This window comes from Aulonocara stuartgranti (genome assembly GCF_965226115.1).
Source record: "Aulonocara stuartgranti genome assembly, chromosome: 15".
In the NCBI taxonomy this organism is placed as follows: Eukaryota; Metazoa; Chordata; class Actinopteri; order Cichliformes; family Cichlidae; genus Aulonocara; species Aulonocara stuartgranti.
The window spans coordinates 12845662-12863697 of record NC_138951.1 but is presented as its reverse complement, the minus strand read 5'-3'; the positions used below and the strand labels follow the sequence as shown (position 1 = coordinate 12863697).

At 38.5% G+C, this 18036-nt stretch overlaps 1 protein-coding gene across 15 annotated transcripts in view; it reads left to right on the top strand.

Annotated features, from left to right (window-relative positions):
• otofa (otoferlin a) overlaps nt 1–18036 on the top strand; it is a 96206-nt gene that overhangs the window by 55200 nt on the left and 22970 nt on the right. For all 15 annotated transcript variants that reach the window (XM_082506268.1, XM_082506261.1, XM_082506272.1 and 12 more), the window contains 10 exons: nt 9455–9525; nt 9783–9909; nt 11484–11538; nt 12681–12812; nt 14136–14198; nt 14542–14626; nt 14790–14949; nt 15159–15345; nt 16846–17032; nt 17542–17765. In XM_082506268.1, coding sequence (XP_082362394.1) covers nt 9455–9525; nt 9783–9909; nt 11484–11538; nt 12681–12812; nt 14136–14198; nt 14542–14626; nt 14790–14949; nt 15159–15345; nt 16846–17032; nt 17542–17765 — 1291 coding nt within the window. The remainder of the gene's footprint in view (nt 1–9454; nt 9526–9782; nt 9910–11483; nt 11539–12680; nt 12813–14135; nt 14199–14541; nt 14627–14789; nt 14950–15158; nt 15346–16845; nt 17033–17541; nt 17766–18036) is intronic.

The window sequence follows — 18036 nt, the reverse complement described above, 5'->3', positions numbered from 1 at the left end:
ATTCAGTGTTATGGGAGGTCGTCCAGCAGTGGTCCAGCAAAACTCACGTAATGACAAAGAGATAAAGGGACAATTCTCCTCATTCAGCTAGCCGATACAGGAAGTGACCAGGAAAATTAAACTAAGAAACACAAGAAGAGAACTAAAGAACAATGTGGCAGACCACCACAATTGTAAACTCCTCAGCACAGCCTGAATTAAACTTTACTATCCAGAGATTTTCTTTTCCAGCCCAGCTGGTGCAATAAAAAATATGAACAAATAATTAAATAAAATGCTATTTTTGGAGTGGATATTAAAATTTTAAATATGATGAATGTTCCTACAAAAAATGCCATTGTGTACTATACATTCTAATACCCCTGCCCTTAATTTCAGTTTCCCCAGCACTTTTATTTTCTTCTTTTTGTTTGAGTTTTCAGTTTGTGTTATGGGTAACATCTTCCTTCCTGATGCAGACGCCGTGTTAAATAATAGACCTGTGATTTTTTTTTTTTTTAAGTTTTGTTTGCTGTAAATAGGCCACCAAGACTCAGAGGACTTTGTTGTGTAGGCAGGCTTTAAACTTGCATGAGAATTTAACTATGTGACTCTAATGGGGATGAAGTTATAAGCAAACATTTACTAGATCATGCATGCAAAGAATATCATTTAAGCAAATGAAGTGAGAACACAATGCACTTGACAAGATCTGTCTAAATCATGGGGATGATAGGAACACAAACGTTATCAATTAGAAAGCTAAAAAACAAAACAGTGCTTAATAGCCAAGGAAAGAAATCAAGTGTAGAGAACTAGAGAGTGAAAGCGAAAAGGGAGCACTGTTCAATAAGGTTTCAGGATAGAGTTCTTATTATCTCAGTTTCATTCCCTTGCAGTGTTATCAGGTAGTGCTGATCTTTGTCTGGCTCAATGTGCATCCAATCCAATCAGTGGCGTGTCTAGAAAATTTTTGTTGGGGGGGCCAGGTAGGGGCACAGATTTGGAGAAGGGTGGCAGATTTAATTGGCAGATAATGTTTAAAAAAAAAATTCTACCAACCCTTAACCATAATTCAATAATCCTATAAACCTAATAACCAAATGCACTTTTAACTCTTATTAGAATGAGATTTTAACCACTACGGTGCAAAGTTTTTAGATACTGCGTTGATAAAGTACAAGAGATACAATCAGTGCTTTGTCAGTGTTTACTCAGCATTCAAGGACATCAATATTTGCATAGTATTTTTACTGACATATAGTGCACATATGTTTTGGGCAAAAACATTTTTGAAAATTAAAATACGAACATTTGTAACAAACAATTGACAAATTAGCCAATGCCAATGCAAAACTTTATCTGCCTGTTAAAAAAAGAAGATAATCTTCTCACAAACTGGTGTTTGATTTTGAAACAGGAAAAAAGTGGGGAAACAAATGAAAAGACTAACATTTGAATAAAACCTGAAAGCAAGTAAATACTTTCTATGCTGCCTTATGGTAAACTTTGCTAATATTGATAAAGAACAACACTGGCTGATGATGAAATACAGTCAGCTGGCATGGTGACACTGCCAGTATTAACCTGCAGGGCTGGACTGGGACAAAAAAATTGGGCATTTTTACTACAGACCAACCCACCAGGTAGTAAAGCCATAAAGCCTTTGAATGAAAACAAATGCTGTTGTGACAGTGATGTACAGTCTTGTTGGTATATGTATGATTTCTATACATTTTACGTCAGATAAAAACTTTGGTTGTAAGATTTAGATAATTATTTAATAAAAACTAGGTATTTTAAATGAGAATAAGAAAGAAAAGTATTTCTTTGTGCCCACCTTTCCCTGTTAATGCCCTACCTGGCCCCCTGGCAAAACTTTGCTAGACCCGCCCCTGCACAGTTACCAGCTGTCAGCTACATAAAAAAGGATCCTGGTGTTATTTGTCTCTCAGAAACAGTTGATAACTTCAACTCATTCATGTCACCTAAAAGGTAAACCTGTTTCTCCATCACCTGTTCAGCTCTGATGATTCAGTAAGGACATCTCCTGGTTTCATCTTCACGTTTCCCTCTCACCACATATCTAAACAGACATCATGACCAGCAGCTTTACAGCTGTGGCTCCAGCAAACATCAGCTGATACTAGAAATTAATATTAAATACATTCTAACAACAGCTGATCAAGCTTAAAAGTGCTGCTGTTGTTTAGCGCAATATCTGCTGGTTTCCTCTTTCTGGCGCAAAGTGGGCGATAAACAAACAAGAGAGAAAAGCCGATCAGCTGATCATTGATCAGTTTCATGATTGAAGTAGCAACAGGAGAGGGAGGGGGAGAGAATGAGAGAAGAGGCAGCTGTGCAGCATAAAGACAGAATAAATCCAGCTTTGTGTCTTTTTTCCATTCTAGCTAAAGTTCGGGACAAACCGCGTCTCTTCTCAGCTCAATACGAAACGCGTAATATTTTCTCTGAATGAGGGACCATTCCATTTTTTTAAGGAGCCGTTGGCAACTCTACTAACCTTATGAATAAAATAAAGTTCACTATCAGTAACATCATAGCACCCACCCAGCTGTATAAAAACTCCAAGCTGGCTAGAACGCAGTATGAGTTATTGCAACTGACAGTAAAAAGTCAGCAACATGAAAATAAACTCCACCTAAACTTGGTTTATATCTGACCCAGATAGACTGCAGGTCATAACTTCTTACCTGAAGTTCAGTTCACCTGACACTCGGACTGGCGGCTGCTTCGGGGCTCTCCTCCTGCCTCCCCTTCCCTCATCCACCTGTTGCCTCTGTGGAAGCCCCGCCATAGCCACCACCAAGCAACGGAGTTATTGCTACACATCGACCTGCATCTGGCCAATCCACCACCTCTCATTGTTCATGCCATTACAAAAAAAATAAAAAATAAGTCACTGGGGATATGCCCGATGGCCAGTCCAGCTATGTTAACCTGCAACCAAATCTGCAGCTCCATACAGCAATGTTACGACTTAGATTATATCTTATAACTCATAACTCTTATGTTAGCTGCCCTCAGTAGCATACTGTCTGAAATATTCCACAGCTGCAATAATTCTTTAAGTGTTATTTTTTTCCTTGGTATTCTAATTTCACCGAAGTTTACTAAACTCAACAAACTTGATATTACTTACCGGGACATTTATTCTGTCCTCATTTTCTTTCACCGAAAAATTGTTTCCTGCAGTGCCGTCTTTCGCGCTTGGCTCTCCTACCTTTGCTAACGTGATGCGCATAGCGCAGAAGCGATGCTGCATTCACTTACACTCGGATATCTGAGCGTCACCGTGAAAACATAATCGGACATTTGATATTTGATTGAATTTTATTGTTTTGCCTTTGGGGTGGCACCTGGGGTGGCCAGTCTGGTTTGGGGGGTGGCCTGTGCCCCCCCAGGCCACCCCGCTGGACACGCCATTGAATCCAATTCATGTGAAAAAGAAAGAAGAGATATATATGGAGGGAATCTTTGTGAGCCCCTTTCAGCAGAACTCCCAGAGCAGAACTGACAGTATATATGTTAGTTAAATATTAATTGCTCCTGGGATATTTTCAGTCTTCACTTTATTTATTTGTTTTCATCTGAACTGAAATTAAAACACATGAGAAAACATACAGATGGATAGATGCTAACTAACGGTTCAGCTATTACTGTCTGGAGGAAACTGTGAGAGAATATTGGATTAACCTCAGCAAACTCAGAAATCTAACAAATGTAATACTCATGATTTAACTGAACGGTATTAAATGATTCATAAATACACACTCACAGAGCTATGTTGTTATATACACTATGCTTCCATGTTGTTTACAACAAATTTTCACCCTAATATCCTGAACGTGACACCAGAAGATAAGACTCATTAGATCAAGCAATACTTTTGTGTAGTGTAGTGAAGTGTAGTCTCAGTTTCCTGCTTTAAGCTGACAGAAATGGCATTCGCTGTGGTTTTGCCCAGAGAACCACCATGCACTATTTTGTCTTTTTTTCTCTTCTCTGCAAACGCCTAACCACCTGCACTTTTCCACCAGCTAACATTACAGGTAGGGATGGGTATTGATAAGATTTTCACGATTCCGATTCCATTTTCGATTCTGTTTAACGATTCGATTCTTTATCGATTCTCTTATCGATTCTTTTTAAAAAAGGAGAACACTAAGGTCGATTAGCTTAAAACTTTGTTTTATATCTTCTCTTTGAACAAGATAGAAATTTAGGAGTAACATGGTCTTACAAACCCAACAGTGAGCTCTTAAGAGATCCAGCCTACGGCTCTTCAATGGGGTGTCACAGGGTCCTCAGGAAAAAAAATTGTAAATGTAAAATAATAACATAAATATTCTTCTGTAGCAATAACAAAGTATAACATAAATTATTCTGTAACAATTACACAAGAATATCCAGTAATGTCCCTGCCTACAATTAAACACATTCACTTACCGAAAATCGGAGCATCTGCTGTGCAAGCCTTTTACCACAAACTTAGTCACTGCTCGGTGACATTCGTCTATCATGGCCTGAAAGGAGACGCGACCGGTAGACTGCAGCGAGAACTGCCAGCATCTGAGCCAGCCTCTGTCTGTCTCTCTCATCATGGTCACCTAAATGCACAGTAATGGCAGGTTTTGTAATAAGGCAGATCGCGCTAACATAATATGCACTGTTAGTTGATTATATACCTGCCGCATTAACGGGAGAGGACGTGCTGGGTTGAGATTCACGAATCCGGAGCGGAATTAAAAACATGACATTCATTTAAGGTCATCGCGTGTTTTGTGAGCTTTTGCATATTCGTAGTGTTTCCTCCCTTAAATGAAGTATTGCAAGTTGCCCTGTTGTCATCCGTTCTCGTAAAGTATAATCAAATTTTTGAGCATTTGAGCCACCATGTTTCCTGTCAGGTAAGCAACGCTCCGCAACGTGGTGACGTCATTCGGGGCGACTGGAATCGATAAGGGAATCATTTGCAAAAAATGGCAAACAATTCCAAGGAATTGAAACAGTGGGAACCGGTTCTCAACAAGAACCAGGTTTCGATACCCATCCCTAATTACAGGAGTGGTACCAACTCATAACATACAATTTTTTGGCTTGTAATATTAGAAGCGCTTAGTAGAAAGACTATTTAAAGAAAGTGGAAATAGCCACCTTGGTGTCACCTGTCTTGAGCTTCAGGTTTGGCATTTTACCATCACAAACTTGTTTTTGTTTTTTTTTTACATAGAAAATACTATACTTGGATAAGATGCTAGAGAGGCACAAGAAGTGGATCTGACAGAGAATGTAAGAACTCTAATCATGCCTAACGTTATCAGTCCTGCTCTAGTGAATGTTTTACTTTGTGATCATCCATCCAACCATTTATTTTCTTCCACTTATCCATTTGTGGGTCACAGGGGACACTTGAGCGTGTGGCAGCTGTCATAGACGTGGATGCGCTACACCCTGGACAGATCACCAGACTAACAACAGGGCTAACACATAGTGACAGATTGCCACTCGTGCTACTTTTATGCCTAGTAAAAATTTAGATCCCCAATTAACCTAACAACATGCATGTCTTTGAAATATGAAGCTGGATTACCTCGAGGGTAAGCCTGAGGAGAACATGCAAACTCCACACAGAAAGGCTCCAAGCCAGACGGCCATAGCAAGAAACAAGTCCATTTTATACAGTCTATCTTTCGGGAGCGCTCTGAAGTTGCAGTTCTGAAAAACAAATGCAGACAGAAAGCTGACTATAATCAAAGTCAGTATATTATTCTTGTGTTTTAGAGTAATACCATTGTTTGTCACTTATGAATACCAAGCAGGGGACACTGATGTGAGAGCAGATTAGTTCAGTGAGAAAAATACGCACAAGCCCAGAGCATAATCATCCAAACCAAGCCAGTGTAATTTGTTCACTAATGGCTGAGGGTATACTATTCAGTGACCTAAATCCTGACTGACAAATAGTTTATATAACCATATAACTGTTATTCATTTTATCAGAACAAACATTGTATAAGTTAGATAGCTTGAAATGCTTTGCTTACAGATAATGTTTAAATCAAGCTGTTAGTGAATAACTTCAGTTTGTTCATTGATCTTTACTGCAATTTAAATGTGTAAGTAGAGGGTTTATGGTTGTGTATGTATCAACGAGTTCTACTCACTCTCCTGAGATATACAGCACAGTTTAAGCATGCATGTACACATGTCTTTATGCGCCTTTGCCTTTAAAGTATGCAAAAGCTGTGCTCTTCATGCATTAGTGGGCTTGTTCTCCTTATATCTACTAATCTTGAATACACATCGCTCCGCATTCTGGGTGTTTACTTGTGTGTTGGGTTTGACTGCAGTGTAACTAGAGCAATAGGTTTTTTGCAGATCAAAGGAAACAAGGAGAGACGTGCAACATAATCTTCAGCTTCTCGACCCCCCTTCTCTCTGTTTTCTTTTCAAGTTTGATGTGTTGTGACTTTTTACTTTCAAAGCTACGAGTGAATTTGCATATTTTTATTTCTGTAATTGGAAACACTTGGTTGTAAAGTTTCCCTGCCACCTACTCAAATCTTTGAAGGTTACATTTCATAACTAATTCAATAAAAAAGGACTACTCATTAAAAAAAGGTGGAAAAAACAACATCCGTTGGTCTTATTTTAAACTTAGAGCCTCTTGCTGAAAATACTTGTCTCTGATGATTTTTTTCTTTTTTCTTTGACTCATAAAAGGAAATGAAAAAGAGTGACGGGTGTGACGTCAAATGTATGAAGTGTCCATTTCTATTCTCTCTTCCCCGTATTACATCACAGTGACTTTAGCTTTATCATCAATGCCAGCACTGGCCATTAGTTTAATAATCTGACCTGTGCACAGTGTCCTCTTGCAACATTCATATAAGGCAGGCTCAATCCGTGCTTTTATGTTGTTTTTGCCTAGTTTTGACACTACCATCCAAATATTGCAGCAGAAATTGAGAGTCATCAGAGCAGGCAATGTCTCTCCAATCTAATATTGTCCCATTCTGATGAGCCCGTGTGAATTCTAGCCTCGGTTTCCTGTTATTAGCTGCCTGAAGTGGCACCCGGAGAGGGCGTCTGCTCCTGCAGCCCATCTGCTTCAAAGTTCAAAGTGTTGTGCTTTCAGAAATGCTCTTCTGTGTACCTCTGTTGTAAAGAGTGGTTATTTGAGTTACTGTTGCCTTCCATTTAGCTTAAAGCAGTCTGGCCATGCTTCTCTGACCTCTGATATCAACAAGGCATTTTTACCCACTGCCATTCACTATATATTTTCTATTATTCTCTGAAAACCCCAGTAAATCAGCAGCTACTCCTTCTGGCACCAACAATTATGCCATGTTCAAAGTCACTTAAATCACCTTTCTTCCCCATTATGTTGCTCAGTTTGAACCTCAGCAGGCCATCTTGGCCATGCTTACATACCTAAATGCATTGACTTGCTGTCATGTGATTGGCTGTTCAGATATTTGTGTTATTAGGCAGTTGAAAAGCTACAATATCACATTAATTTCATAAGAGTTTGTTATGAGCTCTGGAGACTCTCGTTTGATTTGTAGAAGGATCTTCCCGTCTACAAATATCTACAAACCCATCATCCTTTCTCTCCTCTACCTCCTGTCTTTGTACATCTGAACATGTCCCTCCACCTCTCTCTCTCTCTCTCTCTCTCTCTCTCTCTCTCTCTCCCTTTCCCTCATCCTCTCATCTGTCCAGCTACCATTTGCCAGGCTGGTCTGTTTTTTCTGCAGCTGACAGATATAGTATATGGAAATATAGTTTATAATAGAAAGAAGCTTCAGGTGGATTGATTTGACCTCCTTGGAGCTGAGTAGCATCAGTGTTTTTCATGTGGTATGTATAAGAAATACTTTTGTCACATTATTACATTGCAGTGATGTGTCCTCAGACTATAAGGAGAATAAGGGCTATAAGAGAAATAGGTTAGACTACTCTTTTTTTTGAAGAATAACTGTGAATGCAACTAATGTTCGATGTTAACTGCGTTATTAAAGTGGTATTTCATTTAGCTGATGAGGCTTCAAATTCAGCCCAAAACGTAAACATATTTAATTTTTGTCAGGGTCCGTGGGTCTTGGAAAAATTCTATTCTTTTGTTTGTAAAGATCATTTGTTTTCTTTCTTTTTTTCCCTTTAATGTATGTTTTTCTGGTTGGTTTCTTTATATTTGCTAGTTTCATATTCTCACATAGTTCTGTCCATGGTTATAGTTTGGTTTATATTTAACTCCTTGAGTTCCTGTGCAATCCTGCTTCATGTCATCCTGCATGGTTATGTGTTTGCTTCCTCTGGGTTCCCAGCATTTTCAGCCTTAGGCATGTTTCAGTTTTCCAGTATTTCTGTGAATGGCAGCATTAAAGCTGATATTTTCAGTTATACCTGTTTCCTGAGTCCTGCATTTGGGTCCACAAACCTGCCTGCCACACAGCCGACACCTGACTGCTTGCAATCTTGTAGCACTGAAAGAGAGCTGGAGAAGCTGGGTCTAGCTTCTTGATTAATTGGCACTTTTTCATCATTCATATACAGTTCACGATTTACCATCCAGCACTTTTAATTTAAAGTAACTTATCAAGTAGGAAAAATATGGTTAAACTTTGCCTCAGGGACATGACGCAGATTGAGAAACCTAAAAGTAAAATCTTAAGCATAAATGGCCATTTTCACTGTAATTGGAGGCTCTTTTTTGCATTTTTAGTGGGTATTTCTTAGTATATTCTGACTTTTATCAGGAATTCATAGACTTTTAAACCACCATGGGTTATGAACCTATCATATGAGATGTCTTAAACTTCAACTTTTCCATATTCCATGAAATGAGGCTGAACTGTTTTAAAATTACGAGGTAAAGATCAAAGCAAAAGTTGAACTCTGATACACCCGGCTCTCACTGCTTGAGGCAACAAAAGGAAAACCCTCCTATTCATTAATTTTCTGACATGTATCCATATCCGCAGCAAATTAGACAGCCACACTCATTCTTAATTATTAAGGCCCCTCATTTGTCGATCTGCTGATGACATCACAAGCTCTTTGTTGTTGCGGTGATATGTGATCCAGATAATATCGATGTGGAGACACTCGATACTCTTGTTTTGTGATTGAGGGTCTGGAGAATTGTTTGGTGGTGATCAGGGGGAGCAACAGGAATTGAATGTCCAGCCAGTTTCAAAGATGTCTGTGAGGTATGGTCAACTTTATGGTGTTGAATTGCATTTTGAGGGTGCACACAAGCCAGCAGTGGAGTTTTTGCTGGAGTTAAGTTCAGGTTTTAATGTTAACCCAACTCTCCTTATGTTACAACTCAAAGTGACAAGTTTGAAGTTCAGGATGGATCGGCAGTGAATCAGACACTTCATTACCATGATATCACTTCCGTCTTATCGCTTCTCTTTTTCATTGTTTTGTTCACCTTCACTAGAGCAGGGAAGGGAGTTTTCTCAGCCATGAAGCTCGGAAAGATCAAGAGCTCTAGAGATGACCACAAGAAAGGTAAAACACTCCACAAAACAAGACCTGTTTAAGTTACTGAAATTAGAAACTGAAGATTATTTTCTGATCTGAAATTACTTATTATTTATAATTATTTAACAATAGAAACCTTTGATAGTTGTCTATAGGCTTAAAATTGGTGTAAGCAGTATGTAATTGAAAATAATGGAGATCTAAAGTACCCATCAAGTTTTATTTGGTAATTGTGTGGTTTTTTTGCTTTGTTTTTTTGTTTTTTTTTTCAATTATTCTTGCAGATGAGCCAGCCGTCCTGGACATGGAGGACTTGGACAAGAAAGCAATGCGTCTTGCTGGTATGCTGGAACCAGACACCATCTCTTTGGCCTCTGTCACGGCTGTCACCACAGACGTCTCCAATAAAAGGTCTTATACAGTAACGCATGCACACATCACAAGGCACAGCATTAAAATACAAGCAGACCTAGAGGCAGATTTCACAACCTGAAAGTTACAGTATCTCATAAAACTAGGTTATCTGTGTGGTGTAATGTAGTGTGGAATCCTGAAACAAGCAGAAACTGCTGGAATCTGTTCTTTCAAAGGCACACCCACAAGCTACTAAAAGCTATTAAAAATGCTTGAATTTAAACTTTTATGAAGGCAGGCTTGTGTAAAATGAAGAAGTTCAGTCTGTATTTTCAGAGAGAGCTACCTAGATCTACCAAAACGTCTTCAGCTGATGTAATGTTAATCTGTTTTGCAGTCTGATTAGAAAAGAAAATATATGGAGGTCTGAAACCGCTAATGTACAGGCACTCAAAGGAAGAGTGGGGAACTCCAGGCCTCAAGGGCCGGTGTCCTAAAGGCTTTAAAAATACCACCCTGGGACAACACACATGAATCAAATGATTAGCTCATTGCCAGCCCTCTGGAGAACTTCAAGACATGTTGAGGAGGTAATTTAACCATTTAAATCAGCTGTGTTAGATCAAGGATACATCCAAAATCTGCAGGACGCCAGCCTGGAGTTGCCCACCCCTGCTCTAGAGAAAACAGTGGTTGGAGACTGCAGTTCGACCAAAATTATTGCAGCCTTGCTGTCTTTGAAATTGTTGCTACAAAAATCGATCTACAGTCATCTGGCATTTTTAAGTTAACTTTAGTGCATCAAGATGGCAAAAAACAGGAATAAGACAGAGTTAGTCTGCTATCAGTTTGTGATTAAATGCTGCCATGTTAGCACTTGTATGAAATCTATTTGTGATAATACAGTGATTAACTGTGATAAATCAGTCAAAATCATGCACAGAAATTCCAATTACAAGCCACAACCTCAGTAATATGAAACAGAAATTCAGATATTTCTCCACAAAAAGTGATATTGGTACTGCAGGACAGTGACTGCAAAATGGCATAGCAACATGAACCTTACTTATGCAAGAATATAACCATGTTACAACCAGTTGGCTGCCAATTAGCAACTAGCTGAGTCAAGTCCCTTGTTGCAAAGAGATGAATCACAAACAAGTTGCACTTATCAGCACACAATGACGCAGAGTGTTGGCAATATGCCTGTATTTATAAATTAGGTGGCAATTGTTTGCAAACCCAACGCCATATGTCTGAAAGTGACTGCAACTGTTTGGAGACAGGTTGCCTCCCCCCTTGGCAACCACTTTGAAGGTGTCGCCAAACAGTTGAAGGTTTTGTTTTCCTCAACTTCTCGGTGGCCATTTAATTGCCACAACTGTATGCAATTGGTTGTGGAATGCAAAAAAATTGAATGCAACCACCAGTTTTTCCTTTTTTTTTCTTTTTTTCTTTTTTTGCTGTGACTGAGCAATTTGCAGTTAAATAAGCTAAAGTTAGTTGCACAGTTTTAAATATACATACACAAACATACTATGTTTAAGATTCAAACTTCAAATTAAATTTGTTTCATGCTTTTTCACTGTCAGTTTGTTGAAGAAAAATCATGATTATGTTGATTTCTTCAGGTCAAAGCCAGACATCAAAATGGAACCAAGCTCCGGACGACCAGTGGATTATCAGGTGAGTTTTTGCATGTAGATGTGGGGTTGAAAGCCGGTCTTTGTAACCAACTCTATCGACTTGATTTCCTGCATGTTTGGCCTCAAGTTTGTTTTGTTTTGTCTTTTTTTGATTAAGCGTACTTTCTTTTTCTCAGGCTGGTTAAACTCAAAGCAACTCCTACATTTGTGTGCATCAGATCTAAATGGGATCTGGGGGTCATTAAATTACCCGTATATAAAGAGGAAGCTAACTTAACTTTTCTTCAAAGTTTAAAAGACCTTGGAGCAACTGTGGGCTACAAGGCAGCTAATTAACACGTCCACTCTCATTTCCTCCTTTTAATATCAGGTCATCTCACTGCAGGCAGTTAGCTTTTAGCACAAAAGGTGAAAGCAGACCAGCCTAGCTGGCTGCTTTCTATCTTTAAAAAGGCTGTAGACAAAATAACACGTTGTATCTCATTTGTTGCAAAATTTAAAAATTATAGTTTACTGTCATACACAGGGATTGTGCCCAGTTGCATGTGCACTATTAATATGTCCACTGATATTGTAGATGTACTGATATGTATATTTGTGTACTTTACCGTCACAACTGTTTGCCTACTGGGACTAACAGTTCTGAATTTATTCATCATTACATCAACAAACACCTAAACAGAACAGTGTAACTACGCCGCAATGATAGCACATGGCCCATTTTCATGACCTATTTAAATGTAAAAAACAGAATACTTTTGTACACCAGCTTGTAATCCTCGTGCAATCGTGAGCAGCAGACTGTCTCTCCCTTTTTTTTTTGTTTCGCTTGGTTTCTCTTCATCAAGCAAAGAATAATTAAACCAGAGGGATACTTGAATGTGGAAACCTTCAGCTGGGATCTAGTCTGTCCATAAGCAACTACATTACCTCAGCCTGGGGAAATGTTTGAGTAAAAACAGTCTAAACTACTGCGCTCTGACAAAAGCCCTCACAGCTTTTCATCATTAGTTTCTGAAAGATGGGTCTGGATTGTTTTTTTATGAATTGTTCTCATGATAATTACTGAATGGTTGAATTATTTATAATGAGACCGTTGCTGTTTTTTGACTCACTATTGGAAGAAGAGCAGCTTGTTTAAAGTTTCAGAGTCAGATCTGATGCATTAATGTCTCTCATCAGATCAGCATCACGGTGATCGAGGCCAGACAGCTAATAGGCCTTAACATGGACCCTGTGGTGTGTGTGGAGATTGGAGATGACAAGAAGTACACATCTATGAAGGAGTCCACCAACTGTCCATACTACAACGAGGTGAGACAATTTAAGCTTTTAAAATGTAATTTGCGAGCTTTGTCCTTAAAGTAACAAATCTGTGCATGTTTATCGTCTGACTTCTATCAGCTCTGTGGACCACTTTTGTGTCTTTCAGTTCACTGTTTTGGTTTTCAGGCAACAATTCTAATTTTCCAATGCAAAAAAAACAACAACAATTGGACATGTGGGTAAAGCTAGGCAAAGCTAGTGAGAACAGTTGTTTCTCAAAATGAAGTCATCAGTCAGCTACAACCCTGAACTTCATTAATATGCAAAGAACAGTAGAGGATAGGAGTAGTGTAATGCTGCAATGATTTATTGACTAGTGTACAATGCGCTAAATTGGAGAGTGTTAGTAGCAATTGTAAGGTGGTAAGGACTGTGCAGAGCTCAGCCTCTTAGTTGTGCCCTGCAGGGGGTGAAAGTGACAGTCTGTTATCGATTGTCTGAGGATCCCCTATCAAGAGACAAACTGTAAAGCAGAGTAATCATGATCAATAGTGCTTTAAGCGTTCTGTCTTTGTGTCAAAACCGCTTCAGTCCCAGCTTGTTCTGCATCTGTGCTATTTCAGGTAGCGGTACATTTCTCTGCAGTAAGATTCCTAAATTGGTTGTAGAGGGAAAATTAGTTGCATATCCATGAAACAAATCTCCTGTCAAACCACTCGTTGCTCTGTTAGATTGAGATCTGGTGAACGTGGAGGCCATTTGAGTGCAATGAACTCACTTTCTGTTCAAGAAGTTAGTTCAGGTGATTTGAGAGACAAGAGAATAAGAATGAAAAAGACTGCAAACTGTGGGTGATGTAAGCCTATGTTGCTTTGTTAGGAGAGGCAACCACTGTATTTTAATCCACCCATGCATGCCTGCAGCAGAGTCAGTGGGCTACAGTCCAGCACAGCATAATTGTCTTTACAGGGAGAGAATAACTGCCCCACATTAGTGTGGGCAAACAAACACTAACTGCAGATGTAAAATCACACATGCTAGAACAAGAAATAAATCTCACAAATAGTCATTGGTGTGTATGTGCTGGTTACTAGTTAATTATCCATCCTGAAATAAAACAGCAGCAGAAAGCAGCAGATCTCCCACCAAAGTGGCCTGATAATGAGAGGATCTTCTCTCTTTCCCACACTTCCTTAGTTAATTTCTGAACTGATGTTTTCTTGACTTCAAAGTTATCTAGAAACAACTGCCTGACACATTTTACTCCAAGACCAAATCTGAAAGAATGATGTGTTTTCCTACAATCATTACTAGAAAAACGAGGGCATGAGTAACTGCGTGTTAATGAGAAAGCTTTTTTTTACTCTGCAGTATTTTGTCTTTGATTTCCACGTCCCTCCTCACGTCATGTTTGACAAGATCATCAAGCTTTCAGTAAGTAATTTATACCACAATGTGTCCACACTTGAGTGCGTCTGAATAGACTGTTACCATACCCTCTTTCTTACAGGTTATGGTATATGAGCTGTAAATATTACATTGTTAGTTCACAAGAGAAAATGTAATAGCCCCATTGGACAGAAGGTTGTATAAGCCAAGGCTGAAACTGTTCATGCTTTATAAGGTGTAAAATATGTAAAACTATGCACCCCCAGCCCCCTTAGTAGGAAATCACGTTAACAGACATCAGTTTCTTTATAGATTTTTATAGATTATTATAGTCTCATAGCTTATTGCCTTATATACAATATTATTTTTTACCTTTTTGTCTAATTAGGTTATTCATTCCAAGAACCTTTTACGGAGTGGGACCTTGGTAGGAACCTTCAAAATGGATGTTGGGACTGTTTACTTTCAGCCTGGTAAACTCCAAGCTTTCTGCTTTCATGCTTTTATTTGCATTCATGTAATACTTTTCATTTTCAAATATCAATTTACTAAATTATTTTTTAAAATTTTGATGTTGTAAAGTGAAAATGAGCTGATAAATGCTGTTAGTGACTAACTGATTGACATCTGTCTCAGAACACCAGTTCTACCATAAATGGGCCATCCTGTCTGATCCTGATGACATCACAGCAGGATCTAAAGGATATATAAAGTGTGACATCGCTGTGGTCGGAAAGGGTGACAACATCAAGACTCCACACAAAGCCAATGAGACTGACGAAGATGACATAGAGGGGTAATAAGCTGTCACTGATTAGGAATACTGTCGTCAAGCGAAATCTGCAGCATACATGAAAATCTGTTAAATATCTCAGATTTACTAACACATGTTCTGAATTAATCCCAAGTATTTCATATGCTTGTTACATGAAATTATCTCAAATGCAGACAGTAACTCCACAGGCTTGCCTCTGGATGTTGTTTTGCTATTACCCTGTCCTCTAGAAATCTCCTGCTGCCAGAGGGCATCCCAGCAGAGAGGCAATGGGCGAGGTTTTATGTAAAGATCTTCCGTGCAGAGGGACTTCCTAAAATGAACACAAGCATCATGGCTAATGTGAAAAAGGCCTTCATAGGAGAGAACCGAGATTTGGTGGACCCCTATGTTCAAGTGCACTTTGCTGGGCAGAAGGTAATATGAGGCTTGAAGGCTTGAGGTAGTTAGATTATTAATTACTGCATTTATATTTATGTAGGCGCTTTAGCCATAGTTTAGTTAAGCACCCAGGAAGAGTTTGTGGTTAATTTTAATATTTCTGGACCGTGTGGTACCCAGAGGTTTAGATTAGCTCCTTTTGTAGAAATATTGTTCATTGAATCTCTAGAATATAAAATAAATCAGATTTAAACCATGTTCATAGTAGTTTAAGCCGTAAGTAAGTACGTCTTGGCCTAAAAGTGAGCATGAATGAGTTTATGTTCAAATCAATGTTTATTTTAAAAGGGACAATGCATATTATCATCATGTATCATCATATTATCATCATCACCAATTCATATTTGGTGTTTGCTTTTAATACTCTAAGTTGTTTTATTATGTATGTTGTATTCTTGTACAGCACTTTGGTCAACGCTCCTGTTGTAATTAAATGTGCTATATAAATAATTAAACTATTAAACTATGTAAATATGGGAGATTTAAACATACAGGCTAATTTTCATCTTCAGTTCCTAGCAAGCTGATGGCAAAAAAAAAAACATACGATGACAAAAACATAAAAAATTAAAATGATTTATAAAACCTCACAATGGCAAACATACAAGATATTATTATTATTATCTGCTCACTATCACTGGAACACATTGTTTTCTCTTTGTGAGATATGCAATTGTGAGATATGCAATTATGCAATTAATTATAAGGTGTGAGAAACTGAACTGTGATAATGTTTTAATTATAACATTTTTCCAATTTAGCTTTAGCATGAAAATAAAAACATTTTGCAGTTTCTGTAAAGCGATATTTTCAAAATATTTTTGAGCTACTGAAGCAGGTTGAAGCAGGTTGTCAGCATTTACTTGCAGTGGTTCAAAAAATTGCCTTGGACTACACATGTATGAGCTTCATATGCATAAATTTAAAACAAAATGTCAGGTAGCTGGCTCCAAAACTGCCAGCTACCTGACATTCTGCTTCAATTTTGAGACTTGGAAATTGCCAACTGGGTATTAGTTGCTGAATTCATTACTTCTGTAGTGCCAATCATTCACTGACAAAAAGGCTCCCTAAAACGATTTCAGTGTAAGTCACGGAGATTAAAACCCACAGCATTTATTCCAACCGCAAAGACACCTACTGTATTTTGTGCACTGTGGTTTATATTGAACATGCTCTTAAGAAATCTCAAGGAACCAATTGAAGAGAAAACCAAACTACTATATACTATATATAAATGCTATATGCCTCAGTAAGTCACATTTAATCAAATGAAAAAAATGTGAGCACTTTATTTAGCATTTAAACATTTAACAATATTTGCTGTTGCAGAATGACGACTCTATAATGTCTTCTTTAAAGTCTACATTATTAAACTGGCACAGCTATAACTATATAATGCTATAACTGACCAAAGGTGTTTTTTTTCTCTGTGATTCTGTTATAATTCCTTATAATTCCTTTTCCTTTCCCCAGGGAAAGACTTCAGTCCAGAAAAGCAGTTATGAACCAATATGGAATGAGCAGATCATCTTCACCGAGCTGTTCCCGCCTCTCTGCAAAAGGATAAAGGTCCAAATAAGGGACTCAGATAAAGTCAATGATGTTGCCATAGGAACCCATTTCATTGACCTACGCAAGATATCAAATGATGGTGATAAAGGTGGGTCAAAACGTAGTTTTTCTTACCAACATTGATTATCTGCCAAGTACTTTAATTATTCTGCCATGCTAGTGTCTATCTGTATTTTACTAAATGTACTAATTAGTGTGGTAGATTGTGTATTGAGCCATATGACGTACCTGACCTTCTGCTAATGTCTGTAAGAAATGACTTGTCTGACATTCAAATTAACTTGCTGCACATGCTGAACCAAAGGGGAGGTGCAGTGGACTGGAGAGCATGTTGCAGCCCAAGACAGGAACTGCACAGAACTGCATAGCCAAGGCACAAGTGCAAAAACCACAAATGCTGCAACAGTAAAGCAAAACAAAAAAAACATCCTGTGAATGCAAAAATCCAGCAAACAGATCTAAACTGAATTTGTTTTTGTTTTTTTCCCCCAGATTTAATTAAAAAGACAATACTTAATTGATAATAAAGTTAGGGCTTCCGCACCATCATTCTGTTTGAGCCCATAATAAAAGATATTTTTCCTTTACTTTGTTCAGGTTTCTTGCCTACCATGGGTCCAGCCTGGGTCAATATGTATGGTTCCACTCGTCAGTACACTTTAATGGATGAGCATCAGGACCTGAACGACGGACTCGGAGAAGGGGTGTCCTTCAGAGCCCGTCTCCTGCTTTCTGTAGCTGTGGAGATCCTGGACACCACTTCACCTGAGATCTTCAGCTCCACTGAGGTTCACGTGGAGTCTGTTTCCAACATCTCAGAGGTGAGATAGACCCGAGATGGTGGTGCTGTGTAGCTTTATGGTGTATTTATGAAGCCACGCGTAACTGCTCAGCAGAGGAAACAAAGGCACTAGATTTGTTGCTTTAAGCTGTGTTGTTCATATTTCCCTCTGCTGAGAAAATCGTTTAACCCAACTTCAAACATCGTGAGAAAATGTTCTGGTTTGGGGTTCTGAACAGGATGCTAATAACTAACACTGAAGTTTAATGGCATAAGAATATCAACTTGAGTCTTCCAGGACTACATTAGCG